Source organism: Phyllobates terribilis, unplaced genomic scaffold, assembly GCF_046119375.1.
Source record: "Phyllobates terribilis strain yellow unplaced genomic scaffold, ASM4611937v1 Scaffold_3__8_contigs__length_932513732, whole genome shotgun sequence".
Lineage (NCBI taxonomy): Eukaryota > Metazoa > Chordata > Amphibia > Anura > Dendrobatidae > Phyllobates > Phyllobates terribilis.
The window spans coordinates 713,537,333-713,556,172 of NW_027362763.1; the positions used below are offsets into that span (position 1 = coordinate 713,537,333).

General features: G+C 43.3%; 1 protein-coding gene across 7 annotated transcripts in view; it reads left to right on the top strand.

The window, feature by feature from the left end:
• The window catches only part of EML4 (EMAP like 4), a 123,225-nt gene that overhangs the window by 17,606 nt on the left and 86,779 nt on the right, over positions 1-18,840 (top strand). The window contains exon 1 of one of the 7 annotated variants that reach the window (XM_073672027.1): positions 6,213-6,497. The exons of 5 other annotated variants lie outside the window; for them this stretch is intronic. In XM_073672027.1, the coding sequence (XP_073528128.1) occupies positions 6,473-6,497 (25 nt within the window). In that variant the 5' untranslated portion in view covers positions 6,213-6,472. Of the gene's footprint in view, positions 1-6,212; positions 6,498-10,782; positions 10,859-18,840 lie in introns of those variants that run through there. One more of the 7 variants, XM_073672023.1, reaches the window with a different exon arrangement.

The following is an 18,840-nucleotide window of genomic DNA, read 5'->3' on the forward strand; positions in this document are numbered from 1 at the left end:
AAAACGATTGTTGTTTGAATAATAGTAATTGATGGACAATGGTCCTTGGTTGTCGTGATGATTTTATTTTCAAGCACGTCTTGGATCATGGTGCCATGTGTATTCCTTGCACTGCTGATTTTTGCTTTCTAATAGCAGCGTGGACTGGTCTTTGGTCCTGGTCTCCTGGGTTTGTCTCCAGTAGTTGATCCAGCGTTGTACAATACACCCCTGGCTCTGCATCAGACATGGCCCAGAAGACTGCATGGACCACTGCTCCTCTTCACAAGCAAAATTGGGAAAGTGATTTTTAGTGCAAAGTAAAAATTAGTTTTTTCTATCACTTGTGTTTCTGTCTCATAGGAGCAATATTTTTATATATTTTTCTTTAATGAGCCAGAGCAGAAGGGGTCTAGGAGCATTTCTTATGCTGGAGGACACCATGTAATACTTCAATTCCCCTGCGGTAGTGCTGTAGGGAAACTGAACGCTTGCCAAACTCAATGCGACACTTCTAATAGATGGTCCAAATCAGACTCCACTCTAAATATATCACAAAAATATGTAGAAGAAATCCCCTGTTAGAATAAATCACTTAATCCGTGGAACCTCCTACGTGACTGCCTCACTTAGGTCCCAGTTTACAACCCCTAACAAGCTACGCTTCTTTTTGCCTCTGAACTTGAAATACTTTACCGCCTTTAATTGTTCTATAACTCCGATAACCAGTTAGTCTAGATACACAACCGCTTGTTTGCTCAATATTGCCACATTGACAGGACTCTTGGCTTTTTATAGTTTTGTTTGATTTTTGTATATATATATATATATATATATATATATATATATATATATATATATATATATATATATATATTTACCTTGCAAGAATTTGACCTATTGTATCAATGTTAAAAGGCTCGGATGCCGCACGCAGAGAGTATCTTAATTCAAGATTTGGTTTCTCCACGCAGGGAGTGTAGATTTAAGTAATAAAACAGTAAAATCGGACAATAAACGATTGTGGTTTAACTATAACACGGAAAGGATGAACAATACGGCGCAGTCCCAAAAGTTCAGGCTGAATAAGAGAAGGTAGATTACTGGAGGCTTGCACTTATCTGTCCTTTAGCGATAACTACGTCTGTCTTCAGACACTCACTCCGGAGGGTGTCCATCTTCTAGCGGCAGTGGGCGGTCTCGGGTCTCACCCACTGGGCCCCCAGTCCTTTTGACCACACGACAGCGATCACGACTACTTTAAGAGCCGTAGCAAGCTCCTCCGGCGTACAACAAACTGCGTTAGGATCACTAATCCCGGGTATGTCCTCACCTGTAGGTCACCGTCAGATGTCTGGAAAACTGTGGTGATGCAGGTAACTGAACGATCACTTTCTGTAGGCCCGGTACAGACCGCACGTCCCTTGTTTTGCAGCAAGCTGTCACCCGTTCATCCGTCACCGCAGACAGGTCAGCATGTCTCTATTTCACCGAGGACAGGGCAGCACGTCTCTCCCTCGTTGTCGGCAGGACAGACTGTTTCTCCCCAACTGCCGGTCTGCTCTTCACAACCAACTGTTTCTTTCGTGTGAGCCCAGACACCTGACTTCCTCTCTTCTGTTCCTCTCCTCTGTCCCCCAGCACTGTCCAGGAAGTCCCCCGTGCACTCTTAATCCCGTCCCCTGGCAACACTGGGCAGGACCCTGGCAGTTCTTGCGCCGGAGCTCCGCACCTGTCTCTAGGTAAATCTTCCTTCTTACACCACCTTTCAAACTCTATGTCCAAAAGGTATGTTATTCCCGCCAGGCGCTTATATGGGATAACGTTTATTTAAAGCTAAAGTTACCCTTTAAAGATGGTCATTAGCCCTTCATAGCTGTCTGCGAGACTCTGGACATGCTGTCCTTGGAGTGTGCTGCTTTTGCATTACCCGGTAGAGGATCTGGAGGACACGGTGTGCCACAAGTCTAGCTTTACACCACATTTATCAACAGATTAAAATCAAAAGCTGTCAGTCTTTGTTCAGTGTGACACATTGCTAACATATGCGAGATGACATGGAAATAAGGCCCACTAATCCGTCAGTGGGATCTTCTCTGCGTCTGCTTGCTAAGGAGAGAGTTCATTCACTTGACGGGTGAAGGGGCATGATTATCGTTGGGCGAAATTATCTTTTTTTACCCCCAAAAAATAAAAAAAAATCTTCGTTCTCGGCAGCATATCTTTCTACGTAAACAATTGTGCTGCCGAGGACAACCTATCGGCAAGCAAAAAGTGGCTTAGTGCCGCCGATTAGCTGTTGTAAATGGACCTTTAAATTTGGCGCATGCAGGTGGCCATAACTCTTTTTGGCAAACATTTAATAACACAATCTTGATCACGATTATTGATTTGAGTGTAAACGAGGAATGTCATCTATAGGCAGAAATATTGGTAAAAAAAATAAAATCCAGCGTTAAACTGGCTGTATCTGTGCACACGGCCACAACATTAATTTTTTATTTTTGGATAGTTATGTTTAACTTTACTTTTGGTCGGCACTTTTATGAAATAAGGGTCCTCTTGGGATGGCCTAGAAATGACAAGTTGGAGCTGAGAAATCAAGCTGATGCAACATGCAAAACTACCCTGGAGCTGCATTAATGTTTCCCACCCCACCCTGTCAAACCTTGATTTCTCACTTCTGGTACATCGATTATTTACAATACCAGTATCATTTTTATAGTTTTTCTAGCATCTAGGGATGAGCGGACTCGTGGATGGTCGGCCTTCATCTGGCTCGATGGAATGTTAGTCCAAAGTTCGATTTGGGTGCCAGAACTCTACCCGGACCCCATAGAAGTTAATGGGGACCCAAACTTTGGTGCTGTAAAATGGTCCTAGTAAGGGCTAGGGGTCTGCCAAAGGAAGCAAGTATCCCCACAGTCTCTCACAGACTTCCTCGAGAAGTCCGTGTTTGGAGTTCAGTACCGGACACTAGGTGTACTGTTCGAACCCCGAATGCTACAGTTTGTTTTTGCTAATCTCTGCTAGCATCTATACAGTAATATATGAAATCATCATGGTGCACCTCTTAAATTATGCTTGTTAAAGGCAAGGCACAATGGGACCTATTGGAGAGCGTTGGGTCTCCATTTCACAGTGCCGATCGCCTATTGTATGTCAGTGAAGGACAGGGCGGACACATGAATCCTGTTTTTCAAGACTTATTGTATGGAGGGAGTCTGGAGAGATGTTGGCGGTGAGACGAATGCCTATTTGGAGACAACCAATGGCTAATGTTTAGGCAATGATCCAATTACACTACGGTCATTCACTTTAAAAGTGAAGGCGCCCCATACATAATGGATAAAAGCTGGGCGCACTCAATGATTCGCAACTATCTGTGCATGGGACTTACAGACCTTCTCCTATCTGGTGATTGAAATTCAGTCTGCTGATTCTTTTTGCGCTCTCCCCATAGAAAACAGACAAACACTCTGCTGAGCCGATTGTATGTACGTGGGGCAGACCCAACCAGGGCTAAATGGGTTGAGTGTCCATCACAAACGCATTCTGAACTGAGCCTTGCTTGTGTAATTTGCACTATTTGGGGTATTTCAATAAAAGGAGACAGCATCCAAAATCAGGTGGGAAAACAAAACAAAAACCCTTCAACGCTCCATTTATTTGCCATAGATGCGATGTTTCGACTAGCGATGGAAAAGACCTATGTTTGGTCGAAACGTCGCCTCTACGGCAGAATAAATGGTGCTTTGAAGTTTTTTAGAAGAATGCAAATGTGACAGATTAATTCCATTAGTTCCATTCTTTAGATGCTTGCATGCTAGCACTGGTCAAGGATTGTACTTGTCTTTTCTGACTTTTTTGGTTAAAGACCTATGGCTGGTCGAAATGTCACATCCATGGCAGAATAAATGGAGCTTTGATGTTTTTTCACCTTTTTATTATTTCAATACGGACTCCTTTTATTGAGATTTTTCTCTAAATTGACTTCTTTGCCCTCTTAAATTGTCCAGTATTGGAGTGGTGCGAGCCATCTACATCTTTATTTTTGGGGTATTCTGACTGTACCCTCCTATCGAGCCCCGTGCAGCTGCTTCCCTCCATTGATTATATAGTACATGGTCCATATGGACGAAGATCTGTGACCACGGTCTTCTATGTCACAATCTCAGGGTGTTTGACGCCGGTTTCTTCTTCTGGCACTTTTGACTGAATTGCATTTTACATGGTGGGCTGATAACATGAAGGCGTGGGAGTAACAGGCGTGGGAGTGACACAAGGACATTGAATCTGCTCTCACTTTCCTCCAGTGTTAGGAGACGGGACTTATGAGGAATTCTTTTCTCCGAATAGAAGAATGTAAATGTGACAGATTAATGCCATTAGTTCCATTCCTTAGATACTTGCATGCTAGCACTGGCCAAGGATTCTACTTTACTTTTATGACTTTTCTTTTTTTTCTTTCTTGCCTCTTGTATAACTAGAGCAAAGCTGTAAACCTGTCAGTCTTCTGATACATACAGTATTCCTTACCTAACATGCGGACTTTACCTTTCGCTCTAAATGAAATTAATTGGTCATACTTTCTCTCCCGCCAAGTCACCTTTTGTATTTTTTCAAACTGTAACCTTCATGTCGGAGGGATAAGATTTACCATAAATGTCCAATATATGGGGATAATGTATTTATCTTGAGCTAAGAGAAATGAAGAGGTGGTAAGGCATGCGCAGCGCTCTCCGTTAATTTCTATCCGAGCTCCGAAAAATTGCCGAGTGAGCAATTTTCTGAGCTCCCGTAGAAATTAATAGAGAGATCGGAGCTTGATGATGAATAGGTTAACTGAGAATCCAACATTGAGCTTTACTGAACTCCTGTTTGCTGATTTGACTCTACAGACCACATCAAAGTTGAGCTGAACTTTGTTGTGGTCATAAATAAGCTGAGAGAGGCTCGTTCACACTTGTTGGCAACTTTATGGGGTAGAACAATAGTTGATAGCATTGCTCTGTCCCATACAGCAGCATGTTGTCTGCAATGTATGGCCCTCTCCCCATGTTTATTTTTATGCCGGCAGTAGTATGTCTGATCATTTGCCGAATTGGCGTTTTGCTCATCTCTCGGTTAATCGGCGGCATGTTTACCCGTACCGATAATTGGCTGCAAGTGTTCTTATGATTTGCCAGTGTCAAAGTTTCATTGCACCTTGAGAGTCATGGAAAGTCCAGAGATCAAGAGACATAAAGGACCATAAGGTGGGATGTGTGAAGGACCTACTAGAAGGAGGACCATATGGAGAAGGTCCCATGGGTTGGACTTTACTTATCGTAGCACCAATATGCTCTTTGGGAAATCTGCTTTAGCCAAATGTCTCATGAAGATGATGCTTCACTTTTATGTAGAGTCTCTAGATATATGTATCCATGTTACTAAAGTAGTTTCCATTCACTTCTATGAAAGTTTAAAAAATGCTGAGGAAGCGCGCATGGAGGCTTCTGTAGAAGTGAATGGAACGAATGAACGTTTCATTCCCGTTGGTCCACGATGGAGGTAGATGTGGGTGACCGTGCTGTGACTTATCAGAAACTTCACGTCACTACAGAAAGACTGATATGACCATAGCCTTAAGTCCTGGAAGATTCCCCTAAAGGATAGCCCTTAGAAGCCTTGTGTTGCCCCCTCATTTTCCTGGCTGGGCCCGGGCTCAGCAGGTGGGAGGAATTTGATGACTCTGCAGCGGCTCTGCCCAAATCCTAGAGAAATTCTGGCCTCCTCTGCCTAAATCCTAGAGAAATTCTGGCCTCCTCTGCCTAAATCCTAGAGAAATTCTGGCCTCTACTCAAATCCTGAAGAAATTCTGGAAGTAGAAGGTAATAATAAAGCTGCGTGCAATAAGAGATGGTCTGCGCCCATTTCCTCTTCTGCCGCCTTTACCTGGCTTCCTATTGTGGTGTCATGTACGAGAACAGGAAGTTTGGGGGTGCAGAGGAACCTGCGGGCAGATATGAAACCTCTGGTCCACGTGGCTCTTCCTTTGGCCGTTATTTTTCTTGTACAGAGGATTTACCTAGGATTATAGGAGCCACCCCCACCCCGGGTTTATTATCTCCCCCTTCAGGTTGGCTTACTCCTTTTAAGACCAGTTTGAAGTTCAGGAAACCGTGTTTGCAGAGTGGGATCACGTGGCCCTCGCCCGGCAGGTTTCTGTAGCCGGCACGCCTCTGATTTCTAGTACTTTCAATGATTCAAATCTAACCTTTGCTCGCAGCCGCCGCAGCATTAGCAGCAGTGGGCTTTACCTCCTGCACAGAGACGTCTGGCAGACCCGGAGTACTTCTTTAAGAAGGCTCTATTATTAGCCGGCCTGGATGCTGAGCCACAGCCGCTCTTGCACAGAGGAATCACCCATAGGCTCAAATAACATTTAAAGGAATAATACGCTGTCAACAGGATTATATCTGTTTTTTCTACTTAAATAGTTCCAGCGCTAATGGATTCTGCGACTGCGCTCTGCAGTGAGTACTCTACAATTATCTGCTTTTTTTTTTTTTTTCTTCGTCTACTGGCTTGAAATTATATACTGTTTTTTTAACTTATTTCTTTTGTGTATATAATTACAGAATTACTTCCTAAAAGAGCAGTTCTAGCAATTTAACTGTATATTCTTCTGCTTAAAGGGGCCGGTTACAATTGGGGAAAGAATGGGCTACTTTTAGTGCTTGCATATAGGCTGAGCATTCAAATCTGTGATGCTGGGCTGCAGTACCAGACACTACCATATACAAGAATGGCGCTGTTGCAAGAAAGAAAAATGCTGCATGACTTTAGTAGACTCATATATTTGCTGCAGACCCCCCTTATTTCACCAGGCTCCTTTTTACTGTCTGTTCACCGCATTCACTAGGAAGTCACCCAGTGTAAATGCACAAATGTATCTTGACACCTGTTCATCCAATATAGAGGGGTTTCTGGCCTTTTATTGTATAGAAGTGGAATCTAGTGTAAAAAAAAAAATAAATAAATATAATTATAAATCTTATAAAAAAAATTATATAAATATATCTTTTTTTAGATTTATTTTATGATTATATTTATATTTTATATATTTGTTATACTAGATTAGAAAAGGTACAGAAAATGTAAATATATATATATATAATATATGCTACTTTTTTTATTTTCTGTGTGTGCAGAAAATCTGTTGTGTTTTAACTGTCCAAATAAAGTGGATGTGATTTCATGGAATATCCTGTCCATTGTTAGATGCTGTTGAACAGTATTTTTTTTTCCTTGCTTTTTTGTTCTGTTTTCTATAGGTTTCTATGGGGAGCATTAAACCTCAACTTTTTTTTTCCTGTTTCTTTAATCAAATCTTCTCTGTACTTAAAAATTCTGCACCAAAAACCCAGCAGAAAACCTTAATTAGAAGACTTATTGCATATTATGGTCCAGACAGCTGCAGAAAATGTGCAGATTAATAAAAGCAGCGTTTATGCTCTGTGTGAACTTGGCCGCACTGTAAGAAGCATCATAGGAGCTCTGGAGGTCTTGATGTCCTCCGGAGGACTGGAGCACCGCCAGAACCGCTCCTGTATTTCTTACTCCATTTGAGCAGGATACATTAAATAAATGGAGGGAAAATGGGGATCATGTATGTGACGCCTGATCTTCTAGGCTTTGCCTGGTGTTTAGCCTTCAACTATTGTTGTTAGTTTGTGTCGATGATCTGAGTTTATGCAGTGTCACAATTACACTCGTCATGTCTGTAATTATCCCTTCACTGCGGGTCTTCTACAGAGATTAGGTCCAGGGGAAATAGAATAAGGTTGAAGAAGTGAGACACGTGGGAACCTGACACGTGGGGCTCGCTCCTGCATCCTGTGATTATAAGGGGAGATGTAACCTCCCTCCCCACTTATTTAAGGCAGCTATTGTGGGGATTGTTGCTCAGCTTATTTTTGGGCTATGTGTATCGGGTTTGGTTTTTGCAGCAAAAAAAAAAAATAAATAAATAAATCTGCCACAAATAAAGTTGCATAAAAAGTCTTGTTCTTTATGTATTTTTACTTGCGTTTTTTTTCCCACCCAACTAATTTGAATAATAATAATATTTTTTTATTTATATAGCGCCAACAAATTCTGCAGCGCTTTGCATACATTATCGGCACTGTCCCCATCGGGGCTCACAATCTAGATTCCCTATCAGTATGTCTTTTTAGAGTGTGGGAGGAAACCGGAGAACCCGGAGGAAACCCACACAAACACGGGGAGAACATGCAAACTCCTTACAGATGTTGTCCTTGGTGGGATTTGAACCTAGGACCCCAGCGCTGCAAAGCGACAGTGCCAACCACTAAGCCACCGTGAATGGAGGAGAAACTCTGAAAGAAGTCAAACGCTGCAGATTTGAAAAAACACTTTAAAGGTTCAAATCTGCAAGGAAAAAAAAAAAAGCAGCGTGTGCATCAGATTTCAGAAACAGCATTTACTTTGGTGCAGTAAAAAGCAGCGATGTTGCGTTGGTCTTGCAAAAAAAAAAAAAAGTGAGCATACTTTTATAAAGTTTTACAAGCAACGTTTGTGTACATGTGTGTTGAGGCGTACATAGAAGCCATAGCAAAATTTCTAATTGCCCCACAGCCCCCCAAAAAAATAATTATTATTCGCACATGGTGGGGTCACGGAAGAGCCAAATAATTCCCCTTTCATTGGACCTATAAAGTATGATGTCAACAAAATTGCTCCACAAACACTAAGATACTGCCAAAGTGAATTTCTCCACACACAGTATAGTGACCCCAACACAGTAACATAGTATGAACCTCCAACTGTCACCGCCACACAGCTCTCCATCCAGTAAAATGGGCCCACACCTTAGTTCTACGCATAGCATAATGCACCCCTTATAGGCATCCATATAGCATAATGCACTCCCCATAGGACTCCTCATGCTATAATGCACTCCCCATAGTCCACCATACAGTATAATGCACTCCCCATAGTCCTCCATACAGTATAATGCACTCCCCATAGTCCTCCATACAGTATAATGCACTCCCCATAGTCCTCCATACAGTATAATGCACTCCCCATTGTCCTCCACATAGTATAATGCACTCCCCGTAGTCCTCCACATAGTATAATGCACTCCCCGTAGTCCTCCGCATACTGTAACTGGGGTCCTGCAGTTTTTTTTTATTTTTTTTTTTTTTTATTCCAATCTGACCTGCTAAAATCTGTCTCCGTCACAGAAGATATCTCTGGGGTCTGGAGAACCTTCCAGAAAGAAGTGACATGGTTTTAGTAATTCATGGCTGCGGGGATTCTTCTCGGCTGAATCTCAGTAATCCTGTTGAGGAACGTTAGTCAATCACATTCAGCCTGAATTGGCTGATAACAGAGGACAGTAGTAGACCGTTAAATGCGGTCACCAGACTTTCCCTATAATGCCTATGATCCTGCAAACAAAGGGGTTCTGTCAAAGAGCAGTATAGCTGGTGGCAGATAACTGGGAACAATAGAGTGCATTCAGAGGGGATCTCTCACCAGACAGACGATGGCGACTGTCACATGGATGGGCACTGACAAATGGCAGCAAATGCAAAAATGAGACATTTCTGGATGTTGTATTATATACGACTGAGAGAACCAAGACGTGCCAGGACTATAGTAATCACAACATAAATAAATAAAAATAATCTTTATTGAATACAGAAAGATAAAACAAGACATTAGTAAAATCCCAAATACAGACACAGACAGATTGGTGGGTACCATGGTACTATAGGGGGCTCCGATCGTATATATTAATAATTACAAGGTGACAAGTAGATGTGTGTGTGTGTGTGTGTATATATAGAAGATATTGATGAATTAAGGTATATCAATGCAGGTAGTCACCCAGTTCCGATGACCATCAGCGAATGGACATGAACAAAAATGTTTATAAAACAATTCCGCCTATGGACATATATGACAGATATTAACCAGTGTCACAATAGGTAACCATACGCGCCCACCAAACACTCGACGCGCGTTTCACAGATGCTTGGTCAGCACCCCTGACTAAGTTCTTGGTTTTCTTATGGTTCCAGTGCATCCTGGGACGCTTTACCCCTACCTGTGTTCACAATTCTTTGATGTTTATTATATACGACTGGTTCATACCTAAAACTCCACACAGTGCAATGGGCCCCACGTAGTCCTCCATACAGGCTAATGGGCCCCACGTAGTCCTCCATACAGGCTAATGGGCCCCACGTAGTCCTCCATACAGGCTAATGGGCCCCACGTAGTCCTCCCACGCAGGCTAATAGGCCCCACGTAGTCCTCCCACGCAGGCTAATGGGCCCCACGTAGTCCTCCCACGCAGGCTAATGGGCCCCACGTAGTCCTCCCACGCAGGCTAATGGGCCCCACGTAGTCCTCCCACGCAGGCTAATGGGCCCCACGTAGTCCTCCCACGCAGGCTAATGGGCGACTGTATCACGGGCCAAATATATTCACCCTGCTGGCCAGATTTGGCGTTATTCTGCATTTCTCCTTTTAAAAGGGAAGCCACCTGGACCCCTATGATTATTGGCACAGTGGGGAGCTGTATTACATTCCCTGACTGATTGCAGTCCCCAGGTCATCGCCCATGTTCTTAGCGCTTGCAAGAAGCTCATTTTTTTTTTTTTTTTTTTTTACAGTAGTAAGTCGCGGTCAGGCACATGTTTTCCTGGACCATGGACGGCCATTCAGAAGGCGGCTCGAAGGGGCAGCTGGGGACCACAACGGGACCTGTAGATCGGGGTTATGTTTGTCAGACAAAGAATGGATATGTTGCTGCTTTTTCCACACTGGTGGAAATATCCTCATGTTCACTACACTATAGGTGTGTTTTCTGATTTTTAATATACAGGATGCTGATTCAAAAAGTATTGAAAGCATTTTTTTTTTTTTTCATATGGATTTTGGCGCTGAATCCACTTTGAAAATCCTTGTGAACAGAAGTAATTTTGATATAAAGGTTTTTTAATTCAAATAAAATTTAGTTAAGTTTTTTTTTTAGAATTTTTTGTGAGCCTAATCTTTGGCAGAATCATATCAGTTCTGCAAGACGTCCTATATGACCTTTCTCCTGATCGTTCTCACAGTAATAGGATTTGGTTCCAGGCCATTGTTGTAGGTCTCGGTCATTCTGCTGGCCGGTGTTGTGAGATAAAGGATGGATTCCCCCCTCCCCTTTTTTGTTGGGCATCCAAAAAAAAAAAAAAAAATGTTTTGGTCAGCTGGAAGACAGTGCAGCACAATGAAAACTTCACATGACACAGAGCCAAGGCGCAGAAATATTGTAAGTATCCGGAGAAGAGCCGCTCTGCAGCCACGAGTGCACACGAGAGCGAGGAATGAGACCCGGATAAGGGGGGTTGTAGAAAGGCCATCTGGCACAGGAATGTGGGGGAGTGGTCCCAGATTTAAGCAGGCGATGATGGCACGGCTATTTAAAGACCATTCCAGGCAAGCTATGCCCTGATCTGCATTTTTCACATTGGTTTAATACTTTCTATACTGTGAGACTGGAATGTAGATATTGATGAATGTTTCATGAGCTAAAAGAAATTTACAATACTGTAACTGTGTAATCGCACTCAAAAGTGACCTATACTCGCCCTCCGTACTTAAGGTTTTTTTTTCGGGCAAAATAAGTAAGAAGACGTGTATTTATTTTGCAGGGGAGAAAGACATCGCAATTTTTGAGAATGGGGGGGAATTAGTCCCCTGGTACTATCTACAGGAGTGGGGGTCGTACTGTCACTACTCCACTACTGCTCCCATAGAATTGGATAAATCTGCTGTCACAAGTTAGCCTTACGGCTGTATTTAGATGGGAACATGGGACCCCCTATTATCGGCTCAGAACTGATCATGCATTTTGCAGCTATCCTGTAGATAATTGTTTGCAGTGGGATAAAACTTAAAAATTGGTTATGATCCCAGAAGTTGGACCTGCTGTTATCATAAAGAGATTGATGGCGTATTGTTGGGATACAATCTTATTGTAGCCTACACCGCGTCGGACCGATCATGTCTGATTTGCACCGCCTCGGCCGCCCTTGTCTAGTTTGCTCCCCGCCGCCTCGGCCGCCGTTGTCTAGTTTGCTCCGGTGTCTGTGCTGTACATTTGAAGAATATTAGCGTTGCCTTCTTGGAAAGCTGCTACTTCAGGCCTGTAGCTCAGGGATAAGGAGTGGTCTGCTCTTAAGGAGGATGAGGCTTAAGCCTCCAACCTTGATTTAAATCCCGCTGTTTGCCTTTTGTAATCTTGTCAAGTTAAATTCCACGGTGCGCTGCGGGCCATAAATATTGGAATGTAAGCCGTCTGGGGAGGGGATTAGGGGCCGTGTACAGCAACGTCTCCAATAATCGGCATTGTGCTGAACATCTCCTGTCATTTCCCACTTTTATCCTATTGAATTAATTTTTCTTACTTTCTACGCACACCGGTATCTGTGAATACTTTTTCTTGTTTTCCTCACCTGGTTGACTTGTGATCACTTTAGACCGGAAATCTCATTGGAGCCAGTTCTAGGATTTTCTTCTAGAATCTCTTAATCAGCAGTTATGGGATCAGGTCCACACACTTTTTAACCTTTTGAAGATGCCACAATGCATATGAATGAAATGGCCTATATCACAATTACATGCTGTGGAAGTGATCCAGGTGGCTTTCTGGCACTGAAAATCCCCTTTTTGTTTTTACGTGAGGTTTTCTGTCATATTCAGTTTCTGCCTTGAGTGAGTATACTCTATAGATGCAGAAATCTGCTGGAATTTTTAAAGGGGTTTATTTAGATAGGATGATCAGGAGCGCACTGCTCCCCTGCCTCTCATCTTCCTGCTTACAGGGGGACGCTGCGCTCCTGATTTGAAATTTTAAGCGAACAGCAGCCACTTGTCTGAGCTGCGCTCTCTGCCACGCTGCTAGCAGAGGCGCCTTTACCGCTTGCAGTTGCTACTCTGAAGGCTGCGCCATCGTTACATTTGGCCACCTTTAGTGACCCACTTTTCCTTCTAGTCTACAGACACAAAGCAAAAAGCACTGAAAGCATTACTCATCGCCTAGCAAACCGGCCACCACTGATGAACTGCAGAGGTAGTCGGTAATGTAAGCAACAAGCTGTAAACTACAGAATAAAAATAAATCCCTCATGAGAATTAAAAGGGTAAATTGAAAAGTTGCTTTTTTTTTTTTTTATATATACAATTTATTTGCAATTTTACCCACGAGATGTGAGAACCCCTTTAACTTGCACTGTTTTATATCGTGTTTCTAAATTATCCCCCACCCATGGGATATATAATATTTTACTGAGCACTGGGGGGCTCTAAGTACTCTGATTTGCACTAGTCTTAAAGGCAGAACCCGCTCCGCCTGTATAGGACTGCTGTGATAGAGGAGCGCAGAACCGGGCTTTCTAGGACACCACCATAAACGATGAATAGCGGTGTGCAGGGTCGTGCTCCTCTCCCATCATTAAAACAAAGTTCTCACTTCTGAATAGTCGGACCCCCAGCAATCAGCAAGTTATGCCATATAGGAGGGGGAAAACTTCCAAACTTGGCACAAACTTGAACATTTGCAGCCATACATACATGGTCGGTGGAGATGGCCTGGGGTCACGCAAATTGATTTGGTCAGCTGCTAGGTTGGTACTCGGCTACCGCTGGATGGGAGACCTGCACCTTTCTGATTAGCCGTCTTGGCATAACGTCATTATGGCACAACATCATTGTTATGGCGTGACGCCCACATGGCGCCGAGCTGGCTAATCTAGAGGAGCTGCAGATCATGGCAGATCGGATCCCGTTTCTCATGTCCAGAGACCAGATCGTTATTCCGGGATCCTGGGAATTCGATTTTTGCCATCCAGACAATTAGAGAAGAACTAATAAATTGTAAGTCTGTCTATCTGTAATGTAGGTGGAATATTTTCTTTGATCTCTTGCGCCTCAGTAAACCATTCCCAAAGTATCTAAACAGGAAACAGGACGGCGTCTCTGCGGACTGATATAACAAGTCTGTCGCTGTTTATCTTGGCTTTACTGTTACTATTTTTTTTTATGACGAGGGTATGTCCAAATCATAAGTGACACTAGAGCCGGGATTCTGTAATCTCGCTACCTTTTGTAGGTATGCAAAAACTCTTGACAGCTACTGACACCCACTCTGTGATGAAAGATGAAAGCGCGCATGGAGCTGAGCACTAGGTCTGGACAATGCCATCGGGGCTGATAGCAGTGTGCCCGAAAAGCTGATCATCGTAAAAACTGATTTCTGTTCCCAAAACTAGAACTTGCACAGGTTATTCCTTCTTTAAGGCTTCAGATGCCTTCATTTTTAAAGGGATTGTCCTAGAACATATTGATCCTAAGGTTAGGTCATCAATATCTGCATGGTCGGGGTTCGATATCCAGCACCTCCACCGATCAACCTATCACCTGCGGCAGCTAGCAAATGTTGAGTGTATGGAGCTGGAACAGCACTGGAAAAATAGTCCTAAAAAATTTCTGCTGTTTTTCAAGTACAATAAAAGAGCCAATTTGAGAAATGCCAAAACCAAAGGTAAAAAAAAAAAACCAAACTACAAAAAAGCGTTTTGATTTCTGCAGGAAAACATCTGGGCGTGGCATTGCCTAAATGGCGTTACGACCAAAAAAACGCAGCAAAGGGGAACTGCAGCCTAAGGTATATACATTTTAGTCTGAAGGGTAAAACGGAGTTGCCAAAACCAATCTTTCCCAGAAGCTGCTCAATCCTGCTGCTCTTTGAAACCTAGTCAGAGGCTCCTCAGAGGACGGCATCAGCCGGTTATCACTTTTACTATCGAGATTAGAAAACAATTTCATCCTGTCTTTTGGCTTTTCCTGGTGGCAATTATTCTCCACTAGAATGTACCGTCTGCAAATTGGGGTGAAACTCTCAAAAAGGAGCAAGGAAAAAGTCTCCTAGGCAAAGATCTCTCAAATCCTCCTCAAAAACGACTACGAAAACTTTTAGAAATGTAAGATTTTTTTCCATGTGAAATCCACTTTACTGTTCATATGTTTTTTTTTTGTTTGTTTTTTTTTTAACTTTCTTTATTCCACCCTGAAGAGGTTTTGGAAAAAGTGCAGTCACTTCTTTGAAGCTGATCCTGGAAGAATCCTCTCCACACCAGGCACTGTCCACGCAAAAGGTTGCAACAAGCAAAAATAGATGCAGAAAATATCTCCTTTAAAACAGTTACTGAGAAGAAACTTGTCGAAAAACTCCCCAAAACAGGAGTGTTTTCTGAAGCATTTTTTTTACTTGAAAAATTTGCCTTGTTTGAAAGGGCTGATTCAGGCGTCTGTTTAATTTTAACGTTTGAGAAAAACTATCCTATACTAGTATCATCCGAGTTTAACGCGCGTTTGGCCTGAGTTTGGTCAGGTTTTCTCGGATGAGCAGAAAGTTTCTTTAGTCTACTATCTAGAAGCCCATAGATAATGGACAGTACTCGGATGGCATCCAAGTGCCGTCTTTCCATTTTTTTTTATTTTTTTTTTACAGACCATTGGCGATTTTGATCCTCCGGCACTGTGATAGTTATTGGACATGTCTCTGTGGTTCTACTCATTTTGCTAAAAAAAAAATCTGACTTGAACAGTTACGTAAACTCATAGGTGCTCAATAAGGATATTGAGAAAAGTGCAGCCAGTTTTTCTTATGAAATCGTGGAGGTAGAATACTTGTGGCGGTGAGGAGCTCTCTGATGTCCGGGCCTGATAGGAAGGTGCAGGATTTCTGCTCTTGAGACTCTGAGGTCTTTGTAAATACTGCGTTACGTCCCAGCAGCCGGTCATGTAAGGACAGCGCGCCGTGGATCTCCAGGTCTCTTGCCTCCCTGCGCTCGTCTGAGTTTCCTTCCTACTTCTCTCTATGACACGATTACTATCATTTCACATCTTCAAGGAAACGTCTATAAATCCACCCTGACCTCAGCGAGGTGCTGCTGCTGATAAAAAGGTGCGTTTAATGACCACGTCCTGATGACATCCATCTGGAGTAAATTTGCCGAGCGGTGTTCCTCTACAGACCGAGCAGTCGCCTGCGCAATCGTTTATTTCCCTCTCCATAGCTCCTATAATGAGAATTGTGGATCAGCAAATATCGCAGGGTGCAAAATTTGAGATTGTATGATTTGGACCCCGATCTTTTATTTCTGATGCACACTGACGGTCAGTTTTATAGGAGGCCATGTAATCTATTGGTATATTGTTTGGAGTGTGGCTTTACCCGGACGAATCCCAACATAAAACCAGAGAATATACAAACTCCCTGCCGAAGTTAGAAGTTGTCCTGGTCTGGATTCGATCCCAGGACCCCAGCGTTGCCCGAAAATACCGCTAACCACTGACCAACTGATGTGCTCGATTCACCACATTCACATTTTGGCACACAACTTTTGGCAATCCCAGTGAACAGCCGATTAATTAGGCTTTGGCGAGCCACACTTTTCCACCTCGGTGACGTGGGGAAACGTGGAAATTTGTGCCTCATTCGGATGAGTAAATCAGCAGCCAACAAGTTTGGAGTCTCCTTTTTCCAAATCATTGGAGTTGAGGATATGGATGATTGGGGTCTAACCACATTGATATCTGTAGACTCTAAAGGGGTTGTCCATACACCCAAAAAAGGTCTAAGCCACACTTTGTGCCTTATTGGAATTGATAAAGTCATTCTCATTGTAGCAGACTCTGGTTCCTCTCCAAAACTTTCCCTGGTGATGTTGGGACTGGGATCATGAGATGCCATTCTTCTAAGTTTGGGAACATTTTGTGAATCTTCAGGGCTTCTGTCCAACAGACCCCAAACTTTATTATCTTTTGACTGTAATATCACATTGGAAGACCTCCTTAAATTATGAGCAAAGCACAGCTTCTTCCTAAATATTTCCTGGACCAGGAATCGGCTGGGCCCGCATCTATTGTGTAGTTGATACCTACACCGCCCCCTCCCCAGCCCTCAAAGTCAAAAGGGACGCCCCCTCCTCCCTCTTGCACACTCGGTTTACTTAGCAAAATATTTCACACCCTTTTCTGTAGGGTAGGATTAGTGAAATGCCTTCAATGAAAGGTTATTTTTCCAACCAGTTTAGACCACTAGGTTGTAAGAAAATATATCCGAGAACAAAAGGCGGCAGCGGATCTGTTATCACAGAGCGAGGAGCGTGGCGGGTCAGTGGTCAGCCCGGCGGGTCCGCACCTTTCTCCTATAATCCTCTTTGCACAACATGTTGCTGGCCGAGTACTTGAGACTGGAAGGCGAAGGCGGCCCGAGATCCTGAGTACACAGACGTGTCTTGAACATATGGGTGTTATTAATGGGAGGTGAATGTCTGTGTGCACGAAGTATTACCGACCCTGGGAAAATAACACTGCTCATACATCGAAGACGACAGGGTTTTTTTTTTTGGTGTTTATCTCCTCTTCTGTCATTATGAACACTGGCAATTTGGCTGGTTTATTTGGATGAGATGGTAAATACTATGAATTAATGGAATTGGTGGATAAATACAAAGTGGTGGCGCTATGTGTTATTGGGGATCCTGGGTGTCAGTCTGACCAGTGAGAACATTTACGTGCAGTTTGTATGTATGTGTGGCTGCTCCGGCCACTCTTAATACTGCATTTATATATGGCTATGTGCCCGCGATGCAGAAATGAACCGGATTTTTCCTGAGCGTTTCTGCATCTCCCTGGCAGAAAAAAACACATGCGGATTGTACATGCGGATTGTACATGCATTTTTCCTGCCAGGGACATGCGGATGTGAAGCGCTTTCCAAGCGATTTTAGCATCACTTGGAAAGTGCTTGACAACTTGGTCACACTATATAAATCCATGCAACCGGCATGGATTTATATAGTGTGACCCGACAGAATGTAAAAAATAAAAAATAAATCTATACTTACCTTCCGATGGCCCGCGCTGTCTTGCTTCGCTCGGTTCTGACTGCCGGCAGATCGCGGTACACTGAAGGACCTGCCGACGTCAGCATCGCGTGACCTGTCACATGACTATGACGTCAGCGCAGGTCCTTCAGTCCATCGCGATTTGCCGGCAAGGGAGGACATGCGCAGCGGGGGCTGCCAGGAGGCAAGTATCATATTTATTTTTTATTTTATTCTTTTATTCTTTATTTTTTTTATTTTTTTTTATAGAGAGTCTATGGTACCCGGGTCCGGAGGAGAGTCTCCTGTCCTCCACACCCGGGTACCATCCGCACATTGGAACGTGTGGAATGCGCATCTACATATACAGTGATGCGTAATCCATGCGATCTAATGCAAGTCAATGGCGGAGAAAACGCAGCACTTCCGCAAAATAATTGGTAGTGCTGCTTTTTTTTCCGCAATGATAATCCGCAGCAGAAATTTCCGCAGCATGTGCACAGCACATGCGGATTATCATTGGGAAACATGGCAGACCTTCTACCATGCGTTAAGCGTTTCTGCAGCGTTTTTGCCGCCTCGGAAACGCTTAAACGCATCGTGGGCACACAGCCTCTGTCACATGTTGAGTACTGACTCTCCGCGCCCCTCTCCAAGTCAGGAGGCCCGCGGGCAGTTAGTCCTCGGAATGGGACACGCGGATGTGTAAATTCGACATTACTAAAAGTATGTTCACATTAAAATCCCCTCCAGGAGGGAATACCTGACATGGTCTTCAAGAGAAATCTGCATCAGAGATTCACTTTTTTTTTTTTTCTTTCATGAGGTTTTCAGATCTGATTTTAAGTTCTTGAAGTGTGTGTTTTTTTTTTGTTTTTTTTTATATATAAAGTGGTGA